At 36.8% G+C, this 22,528-nt stretch overlaps 1 protein-coding gene across 2 annotated transcripts in view; it reads right to left on the bottom strand.

The window, feature by feature from the left end:
* Positions 1-21,632, bottom strand: part of LOC136875083 (uncharacterized) — a 47,914-nt gene extending 26,282 nt beyond the window's left edge. The window contains exons 1-6 of one of the 2 annotated variants that reach the window (XM_067148814.2): positions 19,497-20,789; positions 18,861-19,162; positions 17,931-18,706; positions 17,244-17,773; positions 16,500-16,627; positions 10,432-10,527 (exon numbers count right to left, since the gene is read on the bottom strand). In XM_067148814.2, the coding sequence (XP_067004915.1) occupies positions 10,432-10,527; positions 16,500-16,565 (162 nt within the window). In that variant the 5' untranslated portion in view covers positions 16,566-16,627; positions 17,244-17,773; positions 17,931-18,706; positions 18,861-19,162; positions 19,497-20,789. Of the gene's footprint in view, positions 1-10,431; positions 10,528-16,499; positions 16,628-17,243; positions 17,774-17,930; positions 18,707-18,860; positions 19,163-19,496; positions 20,790-21,570 lie in introns of those variants that run through there. The other variant, XM_067148816.2, reaches the window with a different exon arrangement.
* Between the last annotated feature and the right edge of the window lie 896 nt (positions 21,633-22,528).

Here is a 22,528-nt window from a genome sequence, read left to right as displayed (position 1 = left end):
CTAGGAATTGAATCTAGCAAAGAAGTCAGCTTAAGATAACATGATGGCAAACATCATTGGTGGCCACGCTAATTTTTTTTTTCCTAGTTGCTTTACGTCGCACCGAGACAGATAGGTCTTATGGCGACGATGGGACAGGAAAGGGCTAGGAGTGGGAAGGAAGCGGCCATGGCCTTAATTAAGGTACAGCCCCAGCATTTGCCTCGTGTGAAAATGGGAAACCACGGCAAACCATTTTCAGGGCTGCAGACAGTGGGGTTCGAACCTACTATCTCCCGAATACTGGATACTGGCCGCACTTAAGCGACTGCAGCTATCGAGCTCGGTACGCTAATTTTAGTGAAAAATAAAAGAGTATGTATAGGTACTTTAAGGCAGAAACAGGTTCCAAGAAGGACATTCCAGGAATCATTAATGAACAAGGGGAGTGTGTATGCGAGGATCTTCAAAAGGCAGAAGTATTCAGCCAGCAGTATGTAAAGATTGTTGGTTACAAGGATAATGTTGAGATAGAGGAGGAGACTAATACTAAAGAAGTATTAAAATTTACCTATGACAGCAATGACATTTACAGTAAGATACAAAAGTTGAAAACTAGAAAAGCAGCTGGAATTGATCAGGTTTCGAGGGATATACTAACGACAATGGGTTGGGATATAGTACCATATCTGAAGTATTTGTTTGATTATTGTTTGCATGAAGGAACTTTACCAAATGAATGGAGAGTGTCTATACTAGCCCCTGTATATAAAGGAAAGGGTGATAGACATAAAGCTGAAAATTACAGGACAGTCAGTTTGACATGCATTGTATGTAAGCTTCAGGAAAGCATTCTTTCTGATTATATAAGACATGTTTGCAAAATTAATACCTGGTTTGACAGAAGGTAGTTTGGGTTTAGGAAAGGTTATTCCACTGAAGCACAACTTGTAGGATTCCAGCAAGATATAGCAGATATCCTGGATTCAGGAGGTCATTTGGACTGTATCGCGATTGATCTGTCTAAAGCATTTGATAGGGTAGATCATGGCAGACTACTGGCAAAAATGAGTGCAATTGGACTTGACAAAAGAGTGACTGAATGGGTGGCTTTATTTCTAGAAAATAGAACTCAGAGAATTAGAGTAGGTGAAGCTTTATCTGTCCCTGTAATAATTAAGAGGGGAATTATCTCAAGGCAGTATTACTGGACCTTTATATTTTCTTATAAATATCAATGATATGTGTAAAGAAGTGGAATCAGAGATAAGGCTTTTTGCAGATGATGTTATTCTGTACAGAGTAATAAGTAAGTTACAGGATTGTGAGCAACTACAAAATGACCTCGATAATGTTGTGAGATGGACAGTAGGCAATGGTATGATGATTAACGGGGATAAAAGTCAGGTTGTGAGTTTCATAAATAGGAAAAGTCCTCTCAGTTTTAATTACTGCGTTGATGGGGTGAAAGTTCCCTTTGGGGATCATTGTAAATACCTAAGTATTAATATAAGGAAAGATCTTCATTGGGGTGATCACATAAATATGATTGTAAATAAAGGGTACAGATCTCTGCACATGGTTATGAGAGTATTTAGGGGTTGTAGTAAGGATGTAAAGGAGAGAGCATATTTGTCTCCAGTGAGAGCCCTACTAGAGTATGGTTCCAGTGTATGGGACGCTCACCAGGATTACTTGATTCAGGAACTGGAAAAAATCCATAGAAAAGCAGCTCGATTTGTTCTGGGCGATTTCCAACAAAGGAGTAGCATTACAAAAATGTTGCAAAGTTTGGGCTGGGAAGGACTAGGGACAAAGGAGACGAGCTGCTCGATTATGTGGAATGTAAATTCAAGTAATAATACTAGATTATAAATTCCACTTGTTCAATACATAAGAGTTTTTCATTTAAATTTAAGAAATAGTTCTTAACATATTACATATAGTCAATCCTTATTGTAGATCTTTGTCTCCATTCTACAGGGTTTACATATTGGGACACAGTTAAGTGTGTTTTGTAAAGTTGTAAGTTTAAGATTGAATTTTTTCTGTAGAAACTTTTTATTTCATTTTTAAGCCATATTTCATTCGTTTTGATTTGGGTTTTTATTAAATATGAAGCTGATTAGTTCTTTCTTTGGATGTGTTTCAAACATCTTGGTACCAATTTTAATCTAATATCTACAATAAGGACTGACTATAAGACTTTATCATAAGAGTACAGTATCCTCTTATTTAGGTATAAGAACAATCAGGATCCTGATCTATCTTCCTTTCAGGTATGATATTTTTAGGCTGATGATGCCCTCATTATGGGTGAAACATGTCCCTTTATGTAATATGTTAAGAAATATTTCTTAAATTAAAAAAAGAAAACTCTTATGTATCGAACAGGTGGAATTTATAATCTAGTATTATTATTTGACTTTAAGTACATTTCAATACAGACCATAACATGAGATTGTAACATGTAAGTGGTATGTTCCGAGCTGTCAATGGAGAGATGGCATGGGAGGACATCAGTAGACGAATAAGTTTGGATGGCGTCTTTAAAAGTAGGAAAGATCACAGTATGAAGATAAAGTTGGAATTCAAGAGGACAAACTGGGGCAAATATTCGTTTATAGGAAGAGGAGTAAGGGATTGGATTAACTTACCAAGAAAGATGTTCAATAAATTTCCAATTTCTTTGCATTCATTTAAGAAAAAGCTAGGAAAACAACAGATAGGGAATCTGCCACCTGGGCGACTGCCCTAACTGCAGATCAGTTGTGATTGATTGATAAGTTGCACATTAAGAACATGAGACTGCAGGCCGTCAAGCACTTGAGGTAAAAGAAAAGTGAATATGTGGCTGGGGTTAGGATAGCGTGCACTGAGAAGCTCCGTTGCCAAGTCACGGAGACTACTAGAGTGCCAATGTTTGATTTCAGTGTTGCTCTGTACTTAGAAATAATTTTACTTATAAACTACAGCCACCTTTTTTAAATTTATCTATTTATTTATTATGGCTTCTTTCATGAGGCGAAGATAGGGCACACGGCCCTCTCTTACACTTAACCACATTACAACAAATAATATTAAGGTTGCCTATTATTAATTATACTAATTATACTATTTCCTAAATTAAGCTTAAGTTACACGCCCACACAATATGAAGCTTATTAGCTAATTCGCTCATTAATTTAGTCCTTTTTCTATCTCACACAGACACTTGCACACACACTAACAATGTACACACTTATCAACTACCCTTACATTTACATTATATAAAACTAGGAAAGTTTAAAACATATTTATATTACAGAACAAACCTCCATTACCACAACAAATACATAAGAGAGAACAATCCAGTGCCAACCCTTAAAACTAAAATACACAAAAAAAGGTAAGATTCCCTAGGATGCAAGAAGTATCGCACCGCAAAATGAAAGGCTTGAATAAGACCCATGCCCAATTTTTACAAGCAACATTTTCTAAAATAAGTTTGGTTGTAATCAGGATTAGACGGCCCCGCGGTGTAGGGGTAGCGTGTCTGCCTCTTACCCGGAGGCCCCGAGTTTGATTCCTGGCCAGGTCAGGGATTTTTACCTAGACCTGAGGGCTGATTTGAGGTCAACTCAGCCTATGTGTTTAGAATTGAGAAGCTATCTGACGGTGAGATGGCAGCCCCGGTCTAGAAATCCACGAGTAATGGCCGAGTGGATTTGTTGTGCTAACCACACGACACCTCGTAATCTGCAGGATTTCAGGCTGAGCAGCGGCCGCTTGGTAGGCCAAGGCCCTTCAAGGGCTGAAGTGCCATGGGGTTTGATTTGGTGGTAATCGGGATTATATGGTAAATAAATGAGGGGGATTGACACTCAATATAATAAACATGCTACGATGTATTAAGGAATAATTTATCCCACACTTATGGGATATTAATGATTATAAACAAAGGGCATTTTGGTTCCGATATGTAAATTCAATGAAATTTTCATGGTAAGAACTTTTATATCAGAAAGAAGTTAAAACACAAATGATAGTCATAAATGGACAAATGTATGACATGACTACAATAAATTTTAACTTATGATATGTTCAATGGTGATAAATGTCAAATATATAAGAGGAGAGATAGTAATACACAGTATAACCCTGATTTTGCATGGCCTCGATTTAGCATAAAACCACATTTAACAGAAGAAATTTCAGGCCCCACAAATTATTCCATAAAACAATGTAGTTTTATATTCGATTTAGCATATTCCACTTTAGAACAAAGGAAATTTTAACATTCTCAAGTATTTATTTCTGTTTAGTATTGTTACAGGACATTAAGAAACCTATGAAAAAGACGTCATAAACTTGCTAAGGATTGTTGAAGGCAGAAGAGGAATTTAGAGCGCAGGCACTTAGGTCTAAAGTGAGACTCAGATACACATCTGACTGCAGCCACTGTAGTAGAGTAGAAGAGAACATTGTTGCAATGACAATATTAATATGCCCTTCGAAATTTCCTCTATTAATGTGTGCAATATCCTTTGGTTGCAGTGAGAACCCTTTTACTAATTCAGCCAATATTACGGGCAAATTCCGGCATGTTAGTTTTCCATTATCCAAATTCATACACTCAACTGCAGCATTTTTACCAATTGCAAATGATCATCTTCCATACTGATTCCTTTCTACATGCACAAGAGAGCTTTCCCCAACATTTAAAGGTGCTGTCGACATCCAGTAATAATGATATCGATGTTGATTCCCATAGCGAATATGAAATTTATCTTTTTCCGAATGAGTAAATTTATAATACCAATATGAATGGTCCGTTATTGGACATCATAAATTTTCCAGCTCACTCATTCCTGGTTGCCAGCGTTTCGCCCTCGTGTGCTAGGCTGAGCTCATCAGTTGGTACCTAGCACACCTTGGTATTATAAATTTACTCATTTGGAAACAGATAAATTTCATATTCCCTATGGGAATCAACATCTATATCATCTGATGGCCAAGCAGGCATCAATTTTTGATAACGAGACAAAGTCTCTCGTAGTGCATTGGCACTGCTAGTGGCTACAATTAGCCTACGCAGTGGCCTCCATGGTATGCACTAGCCAGCGTCTTGGTAGGTGTGCTAGGTACCAACTGATGAGCCCAGCCTACACACAAGGGCGAAACGCTGCCAACCAGGATTGAGTTAGCTGGAAAATTTATAATGTCCAATAACGGACCATTTATATTGGTATTATCCAGTAATAATGCTGCATGAGTGGTGTAAACAAATGTTGGCAGAACATATATTTGCAATAACTGCACTGACAGCAGTTGTTAACTCCTTAGAAATAAAGACAGAAGTAAATGATTGCATAATTTTAATACTAAGTGTTGAAATAAGATATGAATGTGATACTTCTCCTTCTCCAGGTACAGCACTGTGGATAACGAGTTTCAGAGGTTAGCTTATGTACTTTCACACTTGGTTAAATTCCAGAAAGGCTGTTCACATGTAAATTCATTGTGAAAGGGTTATCATTAGTCTACAGGGAGCTTGAAATATGTTTCCATAATACATGTACGGTAAACGTAGGTCAGGTAGTGCCATCTGAAGTAAGAAAATGGAAACGTTTGCCACAAGCCTATGAAGTGATGCTATTACAACTTTGGGATTGAAACTGAATATGCATGTTTAGACTATTGGAATTAGAAATTACTATTCTAATGAATAAGCCTGCATTTGGAAAACATTTGCAATTTTTTTTAACAAACCAATTGCTGTTTCATATCGATTTTAATGTGGTTTTGGGCAAGTTCTAATACAGGATTGAATTCAGATAACTTACATCAAGCATTTTATCAATAAAACAATCGTCAATTGAATTCATCAATCTAAACCTTACTAATAGAAGTTGTAGTACACTTTGACGCTAATATAACGCAAAAACCATGAAAATACCAATGGCTAGTATAGCAAATGCTGAAATAAGAAAGCAAGGTTCCAAGGTACAATGGTAAAACTGTGTTTAAAACTGTCAAAGTTCAATTCCTCTGCAAATAGTCCCTTTACGAGCAGCTGTAACAGCAGATGTAGCATTACATTGCTTTTGTGTTCATTCTTACACAAGAAAGAAAACACAATTAGTTCCCAACAGCAAAACTTCAAGCAACTCCCTAAGGTAACTTCACTACAATCATAACTGCATGATAACACATTCATATATGAAACAAGTGGATCTCCTGACATATATACATAAACAGATCAGAAGGAAAGTAAGAGAAGTAAAGGAAGCTGGATAGAGTGATAACTTCCTCAATGTACAAACAAAATATTAGAGAAATTCATAATTAGAAAATACTACCAAATGTTTCAAGACATGATCAACAATGAAGGTGAATTAGCCCCAGAAACCGTAGGCAAACTGAAGGTATGGGAGACACAGGCCATTTAACCAATAAAATACAGCCACTGCCCCATAGAACCAGAAATAGAAGCAGCTGATCGACCAAAGATCGCAGTAGAGCTGAAACATGTAATTAAGCTAATAAGAAAGAGTGAAACCTCTGGTCCTTATGAAAAATCAGCAAAAATAATAAAAATTATGGATGCAGATCCCATCAGAATATGTCATGTACTGCATTATAAGATCTACAATAAAGGCATAATGCCTAAAGACTGACAATACCTCACCCAGAAAGTGGTACAGCCAAGGAATGTGAAGACCAGGATTGTCAGCCCCATGGGCCATGTACTGAAGATACTCCTCAAAATTATCCATTGTGGAAACCATAAGAAATGTGAGAACATCAGCAGAACACAATTTTATTCTTTCTGCAATGGTCTTGGAAAGTGTCAGGCACCATTAGCAATCCGAATGCTTTCTAACATTTCAGAGACTTCAGTCACAAGGAGTATGCTTGCTTTGTGAACTAAAAAAAAGCTTTGCATCTTTGTGCTCATGCTAAAATATATAAAGCGCTCTACAAAATTGCAATACATGAGAAAGACAGCCAATCTTTACTGGGGCCAGAAGGCTGACAATTGAGTGGATGGTCAAATGTCAATGCCCGTAGAAATACTAGAAGTGAGACAGTGATGAATGGCATCCCCACTCCTCTTCAATATACACTCAGAGCACATGCTCACAAAAGCAGGGGGGCTCCAAGAAGGTTCAGAGTTCAATGTCCAACTTAAGAATAATATCCGGTACGTGATAAAAGTGCTCATAGTAGACTGCATATAGGCATTTCAGGAATTAGTCACAAGAGTTTTTGAACTATGAAACAATTACAACTTTGACATTCACACCAGAAGAATTTCTACACATCCACACAAAACTTGATCATCAGAGAAGATGACTTTCTTTCCAAATCCTCTTGTATGGTATAAGATGAACATACTGCCCATGAGGGAGTATTTTAAGTGTCATCTCTGGCCACAGTTCACAAACACCCAGAATTTCGAGAATATATGAAATTAAATATTTTTTTGCCAGCCAATTTTTGTGCAGTTGAGTGTACATGGTGATAACAACCACCTGAACAAGCAGCAGCTTAAGAGGGTAAAAGATGTAGCATATCCCAGGTGTAACATGGGACCATTCCTCGAAATGATAGGGAAACATAGGTCCACCTTCATGAGCATGCGGCAACTCCTGTGCTGTAGTGATCAAAGCCTGAAGCTCAAAAAGAGAATAAAGAAGTGTTATGTCCTCTAAATACTACTAAGTGGTGTAGAGGCCTAGATGTTGCAGTAGCCACATAAAAAGGAATTCCAGTGTTGAAGATGAGGATATACAGGCAAATGTTGAAATATCTTGTGGATGGACCCTGTTAACCCCTCAGCGTTGCAGCCATTTCAAGAGCTTCCTATCCCGCGGCCGGACGAGATTTCAACTAAGCACGACTGAAATACACTGAATCACTTCGAGCGTTACTACATGTATAAGGGTAGCCCGATAGTCATGAAATTTGGAATTCCTTATGATAGAACTATGTACATGCAGATAATTATATTACATAATTGTTTCTCATTTCCTTAGTAATTTAGTTTCATGTGATAGAGTTCGAAGCACTCTTCGAGACAGAGACCCAAGTCGCACTCCTGGCAGCAGTACACTGACGTCTTCTTTTCGCCGTGTTTTGAATATACGATACAACGCCTCTGAGGTTTGGATTTCTCACAATTGGGTGCTAATTTCCTGATAAAACTTCTTTCCTGCAACCTTGGAACTATATCATCTGATGCGCGTCGGCCTTGAATATTTCGTTCCCCACCTGAGCGAGCCTATTTTGTAAACAAACCTTCCATCAGCTGAACCTGATAAGATAACTGCTCAATGATTGTCCCTGTGACTTGTCTGAATATTATTAGAGAATTCAGGAATCAGAATTCACTGTTGAAAACTTCCCTTTGACCTGTATAATTATCCATAGCCTCCCACACGAAATTTCCAAGTACTGGTTCCTCCTCGTCGCCACTCTCAGGATTCACCACTGCATCCGCTACAGCCACATCATCTATTTTGTTATCACTGCTGCTAATACTGTCACTACTACTTTCGACTAAAGTTTCATCTGAATTATACAATATTTCAAGCACGTTACTGTCAGTCAAACCACGGCTGAGAGCGGCACGCCACACGGACCGATGAAGCTGCAGCGAGACCGAAAGCAGCAAGACAAAACTAAATTAAGGGAATGACATTTATGACAAAACAAACCAACTCGATATATATTTCAGAGAAAAGGTCAAGACATCGTCTTTCAAATGAATTATATATCATGAACAACTGGTTCTCATATCGCATGACACAAAACAGCACTAACTCATGCCTACACAGTGCGTTTGTGGAGAGTTACGAAAATATTATAAGTTGAGAAATAAAGACGAATATAATAAATAAACCGCACTCTTAATGTAAAATTAGAGCAAGGAACATCACGCGAAAACATCTCAGAATATCATTCCCTTATTTTATTCTGTGGGAAAGAATGAAGCAAACAGACTTAAAAAAACAGAGATTAGTGCTCAGACTTACTTAACAAATATTTATGCCTGCAAAAACAAATTCATTTTAACGACTGTCAGTTCGTATTTACAACACTGGTAAACCCGAAAAATGTCTTCTTGGAAACAAAAGAATCTGCATATCCATAACACGAAAACTCCTTGCGTTCTAGCCGTAAATGCAAAACCATGTATGTGTCTATACCACGTATAGAGGTCGGTGCTAAGGGGTTAAAAATGACGAAGTAATCCAGAAAAAGAGCTGTCGACCTGTGCTCATCCAGGTACAAGCATATTATCCATGGAGACTATCAAGATGTTTATTAACACATAAGCATGTGTCTGAAACAAGCAAAGTGGGTTTAATAATTTTCATCCAAGTGTCTTAGTAACCATTATAGCCAAGCTGCATACAAATGTTTTAGTTTGATCATAATTAAATGAAGTTTTTGAGTTCCTACAATATATATGTATGTGTGTAATATCCTTTCCCATCATTATTTCATACTTCAATATAACATCTGAGAGTATTTTAATACAATCTAAAGCCAAACATTCCTTATAAGAAACACTTTGTCACAAGAAGTACAGCACTGAAATGAAGATATGGTTTTATCAGAAATTATTAAATGATCCAGAATAGTGAGCTATACTGTAGTTTGAAAAATATGCAGATCAATCCACGCTAGTTAGCAGTGATTATTGCAACACGAGCCTGCACGACATATATATTGACTGTGACTGATTTGGAGGATCGCTCTGCCTAGTTTAAGTGCAACATAGATCTAGTTGCCCGAGTATTGACTATGAGTGTTCTTGACTAGCCCAAGGCAACACATGGTCTGCATGGAGCTTTAACCTCCAAGTATTCATATTTTAAAAACTCAGCAAATCAACTCAATTCATTATAATATTGAAATTAACATGACAGAAATTATTTTATTTTAAAAAGTGGTATTTCACTGTGAGGTTACTGAATCTTATCTGGGAAAAGGAGTGTTTGAAGTGGACTTAATGTTTGAGTGTCTGTTCTCAATTCAGGATTATTCCACTTATGATATTAAGAAATTTTCAATATGGTTAGCTGCAATGTCAACAGTGCTGTAAAGAATGGCATCATCATATTAATGCATGCCAATATTAAACAGTTACATCATATGTAATTAGTACAATTTGTACAAAGGAGTATGGTAAAACAAACAACAATTAAAATGAGGAGACCGGAATATACGGGACACATTTTGAACAATCTTTAAAAGTGAAGAAAGCAGTAGTCAAATGCCTTGCAGCACCTCCCACTAACAACTTGAAGAAAATATGCAAAATTAGGTTTAAAAAACTGTCCACATCATAGCAAGATCCTTCAAGTTATGTGCTTTAAAATGAGGGTTTGCTCATTGAAATCTGCTCAGAAGTTTGCTCACAATCACTATCACAAACACGTTATAAAATTATTAGATTACCTTAAATGTGTCCACCTTTGCTGGTTCTGGCTCAGCAACCTCGGATTTGGTTTCTTCTTTCATATGAATAATTTCTGATGCATGTTGACAATTGTCCTATGGAAAAGTCAATATATTAGGCACACTACTTAGATACATCTGGCATTCTAGTCACCAACAAAATTAATATCAATATACAAAATTCAGTTTCAAAGAATCATTCATGCTTTTCAGAAAATTTCTGCAAATGGGGATCCTTTAAATCATGTTAGCACAGACTTCTTCACGAGGAAAAAAGTGTCTCTTCTAATGCTCAGGGATATTTTTGTATTGTGGAGCAATTATATCAAAAATTAAACCACCTAAAATACCCTGAAACATCAAAAATAATTGGCCTATTCATCCTAAACAAAAAATTCTGAAAATTTCAGAACTTCAAAATATATTTGTGTGATTTTTTATGTAGAGTACCGGCAAGTACACTTCAGCATGAAGTACATCTCTTCCACATCCCCTGTTGTATGTGAAGTCCCCAGCCAGAAGGCAGGGATGATCCTCAACAGATCTACCATCAGCAACCACGGAGGGTGAGGGGTCGCTAAGGAGGTGTATAAAGGAAATGAGGATTGAGGGAGTTTTCAGTTGCTTTCCACTCCTAGTCAGACAGTGCAGTTACATACCAGCCTCCTTAGCCTTCTGAATCATATACCAAAGATGTCTTATTCCAACATTTTGTGACAAATGGAGTAAAATAGGCACAACTGCTCTAAACACAATCTCACAAAATTGTACAGCTCCCACATTAGCAGAGAGCTGAAATTTTCCACAAGTGTTTCTTATAAATTAATTAGTATTTTCTTCTGGTGTTTTACATTGAAAGTGGTGAAACTGCAGTAACTACCCCAAATACATTATCACTAAACAGGACACTTCTCGCAATGCTAGTGATATAATTTTGCACAGGCATACCCTGAAAGTTTATCAAGAAGAGTAGATATGTTAAAATTCAAATGTTTTGTGATAAACATGCTGAGACTGGTATCACTGAAGTACCTAAAACATAATATCTAAATCACATTTTCCACAAATGGTAAAAGGCTGATACATGGCACATTTGTTTCCTATAAGCTATTTAAGGAAAGAAAGGATCCTTCACTTAGACATTTTCTGATTAAGAGGGTCAAATAGGGTTAATCCACTACAGTACCAGTCAAAAGCTTAAGACTACATAAAAATTCATGAAATGTCACTCAGAATTTAAAATTGTGCTACTAGACCTCTGATTTTCTTCTCAGCTCTTGCATCTATTATGATATATGTTGCCTGATTTCATTAAGTTATGCCAAGTATTATAGAAGTTATACATTTGTAACTGTTGGAAGGTCACATCTAAAAGTCAAAATTTTAGTAAATATTATGTACCGGTACTATATACTCTAATTCATTTCAAGGATCACTACCAAGATTCTTTCGTAGAGTTAGCAATAAGTGGGGGTCATTTCAGTATAAATATCAAAATTCAAAAAAACATGCATCACCAATATTTGTGCATTTTTTTTTTCAAACCAGTGCTAAGGTGGTCAATTTTTCTTTGTTTTTGTCATAGGTTTCAGCGATAGCTATCTGCATCAGAAATGTGTTCTTGGATGCCATCTGCAGAGTGCAAATGAAACTGTCAAGGCAGATAAGACTGACCCCAGTAGCTTACCTTAGATCTAGGGCCATACTTTTCCATGAAAAGTGAAGGTGTTCTATTCCAATATGTTGTGATTAACGTTGTGAAATATGGATTACTCTCCTAATTACAATAACATTAATTCTCACACTCCTCATTAGGCACAGGTCTTCCTTAAAAGCTAATTAGGAAAAGTAGAGTTGTTTTGTTCCAATGTATTGTGACAATGGGGTAAATTTGGGGCCACTACCTGAAACAAAAATTTAGGAACTCCCCACAAAGGCACAGAGCTGAAATATGGCACAAGCATTTATCACAAGCTAGTTAAGAAAAGAAAGGTGCTTTTTCTAATATGTTAAGATAACACATTATCCTGTATGAAAAAAGGACATATAGTTAATTTTCTATAAAACCCTGCAATAATTTTATTAGATTAGAATTTGAATTATCGGGAAATGGGCAACATCATGGGGGTAGAACAGGACGAAGCTAATTGCAGGACATAAGATGAAAGTGAGAAGCAAATTCTACATTAAGTCTATACAATATTTCAAGGTAGAGACGCACTGTAGATAACTAGTTCTATACAGTTTGGCTCAGCATTGTACTACTGTAATGCCTACATGTAATTTAGGTTTCAATCTTGTGCTTTTGTGTTTTCAGGAGACATCTTACAACTCAACCAGTTACGTTTGGTAAGTGAGTGTCACCTTCTCAAATCTGCTTAGCGGAAATGTAGAGTACTATGACATAGGTCATGCTGACATCATCAGGCTGTGCCATGAGTCTCTGATTTAGTATGATCTAATAATCATCGAATGACTGCAGTGAACAAATAGCCCATTTGATTAAATATTGTTGCAGTGATACTATTTGGTTAGGAGTACAATTTTATTCACATGAAGCCAATGATAACTACAGAGAGAAGAGCTATTGTCAGGTCAGAAAAAGAAGTATATGTATCAATAACAAGACAGGTGTAAACATAAAAAAAAATCAGTTGTATTGCCAGAAGATATTCGTGTCAGAGCTTTTGCTTCATGGTTTTTCAATCTCTTTGCTGAAAAACAAGGACATTGTACTAATCAGAGAGAAATCATGAGAAATAAAATAAAAATAAAATAAAGAAAAATATAGAAAGCAAAGCATCGGGATCAAGATGAAGAAAGAAAAATAAGGCGAAATTAGTCCTAAACAAGGATAAAATAAGAATTAAGTAAAGTGTCTACGTATATGATGAATATCCAAAATGAGTGAACTGTGTGAAATTCAAGGGAGGATGAATTTGGAAAACTGAACCCAAATAGTGGCAGTGAAAGACAGGAAAGAGATATATTTACTTAGACTCTTAATTGCTGGCAGTCAGTTATTGCTTAACAGACAGCCAGAGTGTCAGCATCTCCTTATAACCCAGGCAGTTATTACAATTTGCCTGGTGTAAAAATGGGAAAAACAGAAAAATTTCTTCACGGCTGCCAACAGTGGAGTTTGAATCCACTATCTCCTGAATGCAAACTGACTGCTACATGCAGCCACTTGCTCAGTCCTAGGCATTCCCCTTTTGTAAAATAACTTAACACAAATTCTTGCTCTGATGTCAAGATCCTTTACTTAAACAACCTGAGTTCAATGATCAAATAAATAACTACAATGTTCAGCTCCCAAACACATAATTTGCATCATAATGCACCTGTGGAGAAAGCCAGTAGGATATCAGCAAACCGCAGATTTCTGCTAGAGGTTTGCAGGTGTCCCATGTGTATTTATAATGTCAATTAAGGGTTAAAGAGCTGAACATTGTAGAAGTTTTGTTCATTATTGAACTTGGCTAGTGTAATTATATAATCTGCACTTCAGAGCAAGAATTTGAATAAAACTGTAGCATCCTTTGAAGTAACCATATAGCACAAACGCAAGGCTCCAAAGTAGTTCAATAATGTTATTATTATTCGTCGCCATAAGACCTATCTGTGTCGGTGTGACGTAAAACAAATAGCAAAAGAAATAATCTGTTATTTATCAAAATTGCTAATATGTTTTTTATGTTCAGTTTATACAAATGTTAATAATCAACAACTTACATGCAACAATGAATATGAAAAGGCCCAATATAAGATATCTTATGTCATTTGTCAGTGAGGTGGTGCTTTGATATTACGACCCTACCAATGATCATCTCAGTCCTGCACTTTACAGCACCAAAAGGAGCAATAAAATATATGTGAAAGAGAGATACTGGTCTATGCTCGAAGTATGCAACTGTCCCACAGATGAATGCTAACAGTTACAGTTTAAGGACTGTACCATGATAATAGTTTCCAGGCACTAAGAAAACCAATGTTTACTAGGACAAATCACAAAAACAAAGCTACAAGGTTATTTTCCAGTATTATCATTACTAATGTGCTCTGCACATCAGTCCATGCAGCTTTCCATATCATCTTACCCTGTCCTAGCCATTTCTTCTCTACCTAACAACTGTTCCTTACATCTGTTTATCATACCAACATCATGGCATTCCATAACACCATTAAACTACAGAATCATCTCCTCAACTAACACATTAAGTCCTGCAGATCATGTGATGAGTTCAATAACGTACAAAATGGTAATTGCAGGATCTCTTCTGTTGCTACAGAATACCAATACAGCTGTTCAGTATTTACAGATGGAAAATCAGGTCAGGTGATACTACTGTAGTTATGTAATGTTGGAAGCAGTACAGGTGAATGATTATGCCATTATCTGGTTTTCAAATATAACGTAGCTTTTTTATTTCAATGGGACACTGAATGGTCACACTTTCCAGATATATGTCATGTAAATTCCTCATTCTTAACAGGGAATAAAAATGGAAATCCACTGGAATGAAGTATTTGTTCAGGCTCTAAAGCAAAGGTGTATGCATCTTTAGAGTACCTTGACACAAATACAATAACTTGATGTATTGATGTCCACAATAAAAGTTAATTCTGGTAATTTCATGTTCTTATGTTACCACCTGGAAGAGTAAATCTCAGACCACTGGATTGGATGCAGTAATGAGGATGACTAGAGGTGTTTACATAACCTCTTAGGTCACCAGGCATTGCTGACTGGGGGTATTTATTAAAGACATCCTGTAATTAGCACCACCAGGAATTATTGTTGTAAGAACACTGACATTGCACGATACTCCAACTCCTCCATTCAGGAATACAGTTAGGGCTCATGACAAGTGCTGCAAGCCATAGTTTGCTCTGGTAGATGAGTATAATTAACCATTATCCCCCCCCATTGCTCTCTACCTAACATTGATTTTTGGCAATTCCCACAATTTCTGGATGTTCTGGGTACGTTTTCCAGGATCTTCAAGTCACAGAAACTTAACAAAATGGTGCAGAATAAGGTGAATGTATCCCACCCTTTGGAGCTGGCTGTACATCTTTCACATATAAGTAAAAAATTTCACTGTCAATAAGTAAAAAAATTGGTTATTAATATCAATAGAAAAGACAAAACTAAAAAGAGAAAAAGCAGAGAAATGCAAAAAACACTAAAACTTGCAAAAATCTCACTGAAAATGTCCATGTACCACCACCCAACCCCATAATGTAATGACTGCTGGAAGACACACCTATCAACATTGATCATCAAACCTAGTCAATCAGTTGACAAAAAATTTCAATAATCAGCAATTTCCTTGTCATTTTTACCAAATGAAGAAGATAAAGTCCATAGTACTGAATAGATGTCAAACCACCCCTCAGTTTCAGGTAAAAAAACCCTCAAATTGCCAGGATTCAAACCTGAGCTGATGATCAGTGTTGACAGGTGTGTCTTCCAGCAGTCATTACATTATGGGGCTGTGTGGCAGTACATTGACATGGAGGTACCCACACTTCAACCTCTCCCTGTCATTAACACTAGCCCCCAGGGGTCATTAGGACCCTAGAGTTCCTCTGGGGGTGTTGTAGAATTCGTCCACATCCCCCACATTGTCAGCCATTGTCAGCCAGATCTCATTATTTTACAAGTTGCTTTACGCATCACATCAACACAGACAGGTCTTTATGTGACGACGAGGGAGGAGAGTGGGAAGCAAGTTTGCTCGGGCCACTAGATATCAATGCAATGGGTGAAGAAGAGTACCGTGAATGGAGAGTGCAAGGCAAAAATTGCACTCAATATTCCAATGTCAAGAACTACCCATCATTTCAAATATAAATGAATCACATCCCAGCTGATCTCATGATCACTGACAGCAATATGCTACAAAAAGGAGGGGCCTAACCAGACTACCACACAGATGAAAGAATTCCAGAGGTACCTTTTAAAATGTGGGAGGGTTTATGTTATACAATTTCTTTAAAATAGAGCTGTCAATCAAGAATTACATTCCAATTACTACTAAATAATCCAGAATGATATTTACAAATGATGTACTCGATGGTCCTTCAAGCCAGACTGGTTCCTCCTTGATCTCTACTTTCTCCTCCATTTCACACAGCAATGAGGTATTTATATGAGCTGGAGTAGTGATTTACTTCCACTGACTTTCCACTGAAAGAAAAATAAATATTATTATAGTACTATTATAGTTGTTAATGCTATTAGTTTTTGCAGGATTGTGAGCAGCAGCAGGGGAACTTAAACAATGTAGTGAGATGGACAGCAGACAATGGTATGAAAAGTCAAGTTGCAAGTTTCACCAAGATGAAAAGTCCTCTCAGTTTTAATTATTGCATTGATGGAGTGATAGAAATTCATGGGGAACAATCTAAGAACCTGGTATTAATATCAGGAATGATCTTTGTTGGGTTAATCACAATAACAAAGTTGTTAAGAAAGGTTACAAATCTCTTCACATGGCTATGAGTAGGGCTCGGATTGATATGCTCGATAAAATCTCCAGGTATGCTTGAAAACCATGTGTTATATGCTCCATAGATATGCTCAAAAAAACCATTATATGCATTTAAATATGCAGAATATGCTCAGAGAAGACCATTAAAAACTATAGAAAGGAAAGTGAAACAAGAAACCAATGACATATCTTTATATACGAGCTTTATTTTCTAATTGTATGTATGATACACTGCGATATACTTGGATTCAAGTTTTAAGTATATATATGAGAAGTTTTCTTATAAAAATTACAGTTTAAAAGTTCACTTACAAAATGTTCAGAATTAGGCGGGTCAATGAAGTAGATCTGCATTGGTCTACACAAGAATTTTTGTATGTTTTCAGTTTCGAATGATTTTCTTAAATCAATCAACAAAAGTTTCAATGATGAGAATGATCCTTCGACGTCAACTGACACGAGAGATAAATACTTGAATGATGCTGCTTCTTGTGCTGAGTAGTTTGGAAAATCGTCTGATGGTGCACACTCGCCGTGCAGCATCATCTCCAAATCCAATGCTGCACTCCAACGGGGATATCGAACCAGCACGGACTCCAACTTTTGTTTCATAGGGTTCCCAGTCTCTCCAGGCCATGAGTCAGCTTCTTGAATGATTCCTTGTATTGTAGTCACCACTTCAACCAACACCATCCCTCACGATTTCAACTTTAGTATGGCCTCAGGAATGACGCTCATGTAGGCTTTTATGAAAGTCAAGGATGGCATCAAGCCCTTCATTTTAAAGCAGCCTTAGCTTTTGCGATGTACTTGCTGTCCACCTCACCACACGTATTGATCACCTGGAAAAAATATAATTGAAAAACATTAGCCGAGGAGAATAACTGAGAAAATTACAAAATTATGTGCCGTATGATAGAGTAAACATACAAGGTGTGAAAAGAATGATAGAGAAAACATTGAAAATGAGAAGATTTTAAACATTTCAAATAGTCTTACCTCTTCAATCGCCCTATGTTTTTCGGCGTAATGAAAGGCAGCCAAGATCCAAGTTCCTTATCGCGTCAGTATGGGCTCGGGAGGTAAGAGGAGCTCTGGATGCATCGTCTTGAAGGCAAGGACGTGAGAAGGAGCCTTGATGAAAACTTTCTACACCGAAGGAATGACACTGACGATGCTGGACGATTTTTGCGCAGCTCCTCAGCAACTCTGTGCAATGCATGGGCAAGACAAGTAACATGTAACATCTTCAGGTAGAGAAGCTTGAGGCTCTTCCCAGTCTTAATTATGTAGGGAGCAGCGTCAGTCACCAATGCAAGTACTTTGTTTACCTCCTCATCTGAAAATGTTGGCCACAGCAAGCCTGAAACAGGAATGCATAAAAGAAAGTGTGAAACATTCAGTAAGTGGGATTCTGACATGTCATACGACTGTAAGAGATATTTAACTATCAGAACTACCAGAGTCTTCACTGAGCATATGTAGAATGCATTGAAATTATAGCCAGACTGCACCTATTCTTCTTTGGCAAAATGCTTGAAAATAAAATTAACAAAAATATACTTATATAGAGCTGCTTGCACTGTTCGCACAATGGTACCATGGTTTGTCACATCTAGCTCCCTGCGCAGAATTAGGTGGCCCTTCCCCGGTTCACTGGGAGTGAGTTTTCCAACAATAACGCTGGCCATGTATCTTCCACAACTGTCTGTGGTCTCGTCGATAGATAACCAAATTGGGTGGCTCCCGATGTCATCTCTGATTGTGAGTAAAACCTGGTGAACAAAGTACCAGAATGAATATTCTTCACGGAATGAAGGTATTATACAGAGATTACCTTCATTACGACAGAGCCAGATCCATGTTAAAATTACTTTTAAATTGTTTAAACAAGAATGCGGAATACGGCAATCATGCATAAATTCGTACCTTTTCATTCTCTGAGGAAATGTAATTTTTACATAGCATCGACTCACGAGGCAACTCTCTTCCTGCAAAGTCCTTGAAAACAGCTCTAATCTCAGCATGTTCGACCTTGTAGACGGGTATATTGGCGCTTAAGAACGCCCTACAAACACTGGAAGAGAACTCGTCCAAGTGCTGTTGATGATTGAACGAAGGTCGTATCAGCGCTTGTTTCTTTGATTTTCTTTTTTAAATTCTCTGACTTTTGCTGAGTGCCCACTTGTGGCTTTATGTTGGGAAAATTGAAAACCCTTCAAAATCTTGATCTGAAAATAGATAGGTAGATACGCATAAGTGAGAAAATGAATGAACAAAAATAAAGCATTGTGGACTATGAAATTATTTTCAAATATTGCAGTAGAAATACGAGCACTCTCTCAATGATCCAATGAAAAACCAGCAAATTCAAATGTCAATTTCCACCTTGGAAATGTAAAATCTGAGGATCTAACAGGTCTACAATCCAAATTCTTAGATTTCTCTCTACTTACCTAGTAGGTAGGCATCATATGCTGCACATACGGCTTACTTGAAATTTTCAACTGTTTGACCAGTAATATCTTTAAGAATGTAGATGTGAAAATGTCAATAAGAACTTACCACTTTTTCGCACATTTTGCAGAAAAGAATTGTCCGTCAGTAGAAAACGAGTCAGGGTCTTCCTCTGCAAATCGTCGGAGTAAAACACTCAGAGATTCCTTAACTTTAGGCATCATGTACTTAGAAATCACAGGAACTCGATATGTATGTATGGATACAATTACGAACTGAGAACTGAGAGTAGAATGCAGAAAATTCACTTGACCGGGTAGGATCTTCCACCACTTCATGGGAAAAGCCACCTAAACAATACTGGTTCCAAAAAAGGGCACACCACCAAGTACCTCACATTGGGGCTTCCAAATCTTATCTGACAACTCAGACTCTAATCCAGTAGAGGCCAATTAGGGTGTGTGAATGACCTCACTAAAGGTTAAAAAGCTGCGGTTCTATTATTTGCACCAGATAGGCTTTTCAATATATATTTCTCTCTTCGAACCTTAACGATGTTCAGGGTCTGAATTCGAGGGAGGGGAAATTCCAAGAAAAAAACAAAATAACTATTTAGAAGAAAACCACAAGAATATGCATTTATATGCTTCTATTCTGAAAACCGCAGTTTTATGCATTTATATGCTGGACAAATTTAAATTCTGTTGGTCCCAGAGGGATGAATATACCACCGAAAGACTTCTTTCAATGCGTACTATTCAGGTAAAAACATTCTAATATGCTCGAATCCAAGCCCTAGTTATGAGAGTATTTAGGGGTTGTAGTAAGAATGTAAAGGAGAAGGCATATAAGTCTGACCTATGACACCAGTTAGAGCATGGTTCCAGTGTATGCAACCCACACCAAGACAGCCTGATACAAGAACTGGAAAAGATCCAAAGGAAGGCAGCACAATTTATTCAGGGTAATTTCTAACAAAGAAGTAGTGTTACAAAATTGTTGCAAACTTTGGGCTGGGAGTAAGGTAACAAGATGCTCAACTATGCAGTATATTTTGAGCAGTCAGTGGAGAGGTGGTCTGGAATTACATAAGTAGAAGAATGAGCTTGAGTGGACCTATTAAAAGTAGGAAAGAATATAATATGAAGACCAAGCTGAAATTCAAGAGGACAAATTGAGGTAAATATTCCTTTATAAGATGAGGAATAAGGGATAGGAATAAATTATCAAGGGAAATGTCAACAAATTTCAAAGTTTTTTAAAAACATCTAAGAAAAACTACGTAAACAACTGATTGGAAATCTGCCACCTGAGTGCCAAGCCTATATGCAGATAATTGATGACTGGTTGGTTGATTGTTATCTCTCGAATAAAAGCTCACAGCTCCGCGAAACTAAGCGCACGGCCAACTCGTTCCGTAAGAATAAGTCTACTAATAATTTCACCTATTGGAACACCACACATTCTTACATTGTTAATTTCTTAAGTTAGGCTACATTAACTTACATACATTCGCCCAATACTACACATATATATTAGTTAAATTTCCCCAGATATACACTGCTAGAATTACCATACCATCATAGGAATAATAGTTTTCAATTAAAATAAAATGTGAATTCCTAACTATATTTGTGACTGCAACTATGAAGTAACTTTTCAAATACTGGTAGTTCGTTAGTCCAAGGGATTCCATCAACGAATGCTTGAAAGCCGACTGGCTTGAAGAGAGGCAATTGGAATAATGTTTACTGAAACACCTTTCGATGCACACGGCAATTTTTAAAAATGATTATTTCTTATGTACCTAATATGTCAACGATAATTCTTTCAATAGACTAGATTAGTTTAAATGTTCTTGTTTTCCACTATCTTGTGGGTAAAATTAATGCAACTGTTAAAAGTCGAATATATGGCTTCGGCTACTTATTTTGTATGTAGGCCTACACAAATAATGGCAGCTTCAGCTTCTTAGTTTTTGAGTAACATTTATAAAATATCCAATGTTGATTTCCAGTACAAGAATATGTTCACAGCTCTATTTCTGATGTGGTACGATACTGAACTCCTTCTTGAAACATAGAAAATTTAATATGGGAGCTGAAAATATCTCCAAATTAATCGAGAGGCAGTTTTGATCATGGATTAAGTTCACATTGAAGAATTCAAGAAACTACAATACCTTAATAAAGCTAATAGAAAGAATGTAATAATCGGAATAAAACTGCACAAAGTTTGGAGATACGTCTCAATAACCAAAGTATTATATATCAGTATCAAACTGCAAACCTTCCACTTCGAAACCGAATCTTTCTTGAACATTTACAACCATTATAGCACTCTTTCATCATACGAATATAATCTCCATACTAAACACTTAAGATGTTAACAGGAAACAGCCAGTCCATATACCGTATATATGAGTATCAAAAGCATCAATTCAGTGCAAATCAAAGCAGAAACAAACTACACTAGTTGCTCATGGATGAACTTTTGATATAATGTTCTTGGCACTAAGGTGGGTATTGTATAGTTTTAGCTGTAATTAATTTCGTCCCCATAAGTAACCAAATAAGCAACTAAATAATTAGTAACGGTACAGCATGCGGATATCAACTTTTCACAGTGGTCTGCTACATTCCCTCAATAATTATGCAATTGGACTAGTCTGTTTATGATAAGATTGCCTCCTCTGATAGTCCAGTATGGGCTATTGGAATATTGATATCACATCATCTTCTCAGTGTCTAAATCCAATGAATGAATGAATGAATGAATGAATGACCAGCATTTAGGTTAATTTCCTTTCAATATTTTACCTCACATTTTTTAAACTTATTTATAATTATTTTTCTTAAGTATATTCAAAGAGATTGGAAATTTATCAATCATCTTCCTTGATACTGTAATTCATTCCAATCTCTTACTCCCTGTCCTATAAATGAATGTTTGCCTTAATCTGTGCCCTTGAATTCCAACTTTACCTTCATATTATGATCTTTCCTAAAATTAAAAGCTTCACTCAAACTTATTACGGTATTCTAGTTATGTAATTCCACACCAACTCACCACTGACATCTCGAGACATACCTCATATTACAAGTTATAAGAATACCGGTAATTGTGAAATCCATATTGAA

This window comes from Anabrus simplex, chromosome 5 (genome assembly GCF_040414725.1).
Source record: "Anabrus simplex isolate iqAnaSimp1 chromosome 5, ASM4041472v1, whole genome shotgun sequence".
In the NCBI taxonomy this organism is placed as follows: Eukaryota; Metazoa; Arthropoda; class Insecta; order Orthoptera; family Tettigoniidae; genus Anabrus; species Anabrus simplex.
This window is presented reverse-complemented; position numbering and strand designations above follow the sequence as displayed.